We start from the raw sequence: 2,360 nt of genomic DNA on the forward strand, positions 1-2,360 counted from the left end.
GGGGAGCGCCGAGGAGCCGGCGGGCCGCCCCGGCTCGCCCTCACCCAGGTACTCCGGCGTGCCGCAGGGCTCCTTGATGAGGCCGTTCTCCAGCTTGGCCAGGTGGAAGTCGCTGATGACGATCTTGGAGTTCTTCAGGCGGTTATAATACACGAGGTTCTCCAGCTGCCGGCGCAGCGAGGGGTGAGCGCRGGCCCGCGGGTGCCGGCCTCCCCGGCCGGAGCCGGCTTGCAGGCACGAGGCGCTCCAGCGCGGCCGACCGACCAACCGACCTTGAGGTTCCTGTGCACGATCTTGAGCGAGTGCAGGTAGGCGACGGCCTCCAGCACCTGCCGGATGACGTTGCTGGTGTCCCTCTCGGAGTAGTAGCCCTGGTCGAGGATCCAGTCGAAGACCTCCCGGCCCGTGGCCCTGCCGACACGGAGGGCAGGCTGCCGGGAGCCCTCGGAGCCGCCAGGGCTCCGGGACGGCCGCTGGCGYGGGGAGGGGACGCGCCCCGCATCGCCCGGCCCCCCGTTGCCCCCACTTACAGCTCCAGGAAGATGAAATACTCTTTGCGGGTGATGTACACGTCCACCAGCTGCAGGATGTTGGGGTGCTTCACCCTAGGGTGCCGCAGAGATCGCAGCGTCGGCGGGCGCTCGTGCCCGGTCCCGTCCCCCCACCCCGCCCCGGTGCCCCCAACTCACATTTTCAAAATGATGATCTCGTTCTTGGCCGCCTTCCGCACCTTCCGCCCGTCCCGCTTCAGGAACTTCTTGCACGTGTAGAGCTTGCCCGTCGTCTTCTCCTTGGCCCGGAAGATTTCGCAAAACTCCTCCCTGCGAACAGGGAGCCCGCTGAGCCCMTCGCGCCCGCGCTGGGAGGCGCGCGCCGGCGGGACGAGGTGCTGCTCCGGCACCGCCAGGCGCGTCGAACCCTCACGCCGAGAAGAAGAGCGGATGTCGCGGCCGGGTGCCATCGAGCACTGGGGAACGAGAGAAGCCGGCTGGGAGGCAAACCCAGGCGGGAGCGTGCGGAAAGGGGACGCTCCCCGAGCGGCACTTACTACCCGGGTGAACAGCCGCGGCTAAAACCCTCTCCGGGCGCAGCAGAGACGCAAAGGCGGCAAGAAGAAATCCGGAGCGAGCAACCGAATTAATAGGAAACGAGGAAATTAGATAAGCCGAACGCCCCATCCCAGCTGCGGGGCGCGGAGGTTTTCCGGAGCGCCGGGAATAAAAGCGACCCGAGCTCTCCCCTGGGCACGGGGCTGGATGCAGCCTGGGAAACCGCTGGCACCGAGGCAGAAAAAGCAGCACGGCCCCAAATTAAATTTGAGCGCTGCATTTGGGAAGAAATAAAACGAGAGGCGCCCGGTGCCGGAGGATGACGAAAAGACGGCTCTATTCTAGTATTAATCGCGTTCGAAGCCCCGGGGCCGGCGGCGAGCATCGCTCCGGGCCGCGCAGAGCCCCCTCCCCGCAGCGAGCCGGCCTCGGCGCTTCGGCGGCCGACGGCAGAAATTCCTGGCGGGCGTTCGGGGGTCGAATCGGTCTCCGTCGGTAGCTGCCTCCAACGGCTTCATTTCGCCAAGCACTTCGCAAGCGGCCCCTCGCTGCACGGATAAAACTTCGGCCCGAGCAGCAGCGCTCCGCTTCCTCACGCGGCTACGTAAAAATATTACGCGTACGCTTCCCTTCGGCTTGCGTTTACCGGAGCGGAGATGTCCTGCTCTCCCGAGTTGCTTTGGGGGAGCCATGATTTTGCGAAATTGCTGCAATCCCAGCAGATATTTCGGCGGGGAAGAGGAGGGAGGGTTAATTGGAGCCGTCGGGCTGCAGCGATCGGCGGCGGAGGAAAAACCTAGCCGCAATTAGCAATTCCGTCTGCGGAGCAGGCAGCAAATAACTGCCTGCGCTGCCCGGGAATAGGGACTAATAACGGGCCAGGCRCTCGTCAAAGCGGCCGCAGTGCCTGGCGCGGGGGTCCCCGCGGGGAAAAAAACCGCTACGGCAGCCCAAAACGCAACGATTTGCGAGGCCTCGCGCCGCTCGGCCACACCGGGCTGCCCGGGGTGCCGCGAGCTGGGCAGACTCACGTTTTGATGACCTGGCCCAAGTCATATCTGTCGGTCACCTCGGACGGCTGGTTATAATCTTTCTTGTCTCCCAGCGTCACGCAGCCAAACGGCATCGCAGGGCCCGGTGCTGAAAGAGCGGAGCGGCCGGGGTGAGCGGCCCGGGGAGCGTAAAACCCGACGCAGCGCGTTTCGCCCAGCCCATCGCCGCGGCATCCCGCCGGCCGGGCTCGACGTGCCGAAGTGACGCCGGGCGGGCTGCACGCGCGCCGTCCCGTTCGTGTCCCTCACCTCCCCCCCC

At 66.0% G+C, this 2,360-nt stretch overlaps 1 protein-coding gene across 1 annotated transcript in view; it reads right to left on the reverse strand.

Moving 5' to 3' along the window:
• Positions 1-3: 3 nt before the first annotated feature.
• The window catches only part of CAMKV (CaM kinase like vesicle associated), a gene marked incomplete at its 3' end in the record, with an annotated part of 4,021 nt that continues 1,664 nt past the window's right edge, over positions 4-2,360 (reverse strand). The window contains exons 2-6 of the mRNA XM_085313395.1: positions 2,081-2,189; positions 690-821; positions 531-605; positions 273-411; positions 4-165 (exon numbers count right to left, since the gene is read on the reverse strand). Coding sequence (XP_085169521.1) covers positions 4-165; positions 273-411; positions 531-605; positions 690-821; positions 2,081-2,175 — 603 coding nt within the window. The remainder of the gene's footprint in view (positions 166-272; positions 412-530; positions 606-689; positions 822-2,080; positions 2,190-2,360) is intronic.

This window comes from Rhea americana, unplaced genomic scaffold (assembly GCF_003343005.1).
Source record: "Rhea americana isolate MKP2758 unplaced genomic scaffold, rheAme1 scaffold_384, whole genome shotgun sequence".
Taxonomy (NCBI): domain Eukaryota; kingdom Metazoa; phylum Chordata; class Aves; order Rheiformes; family Rheidae; genus Rhea; species Rhea americana.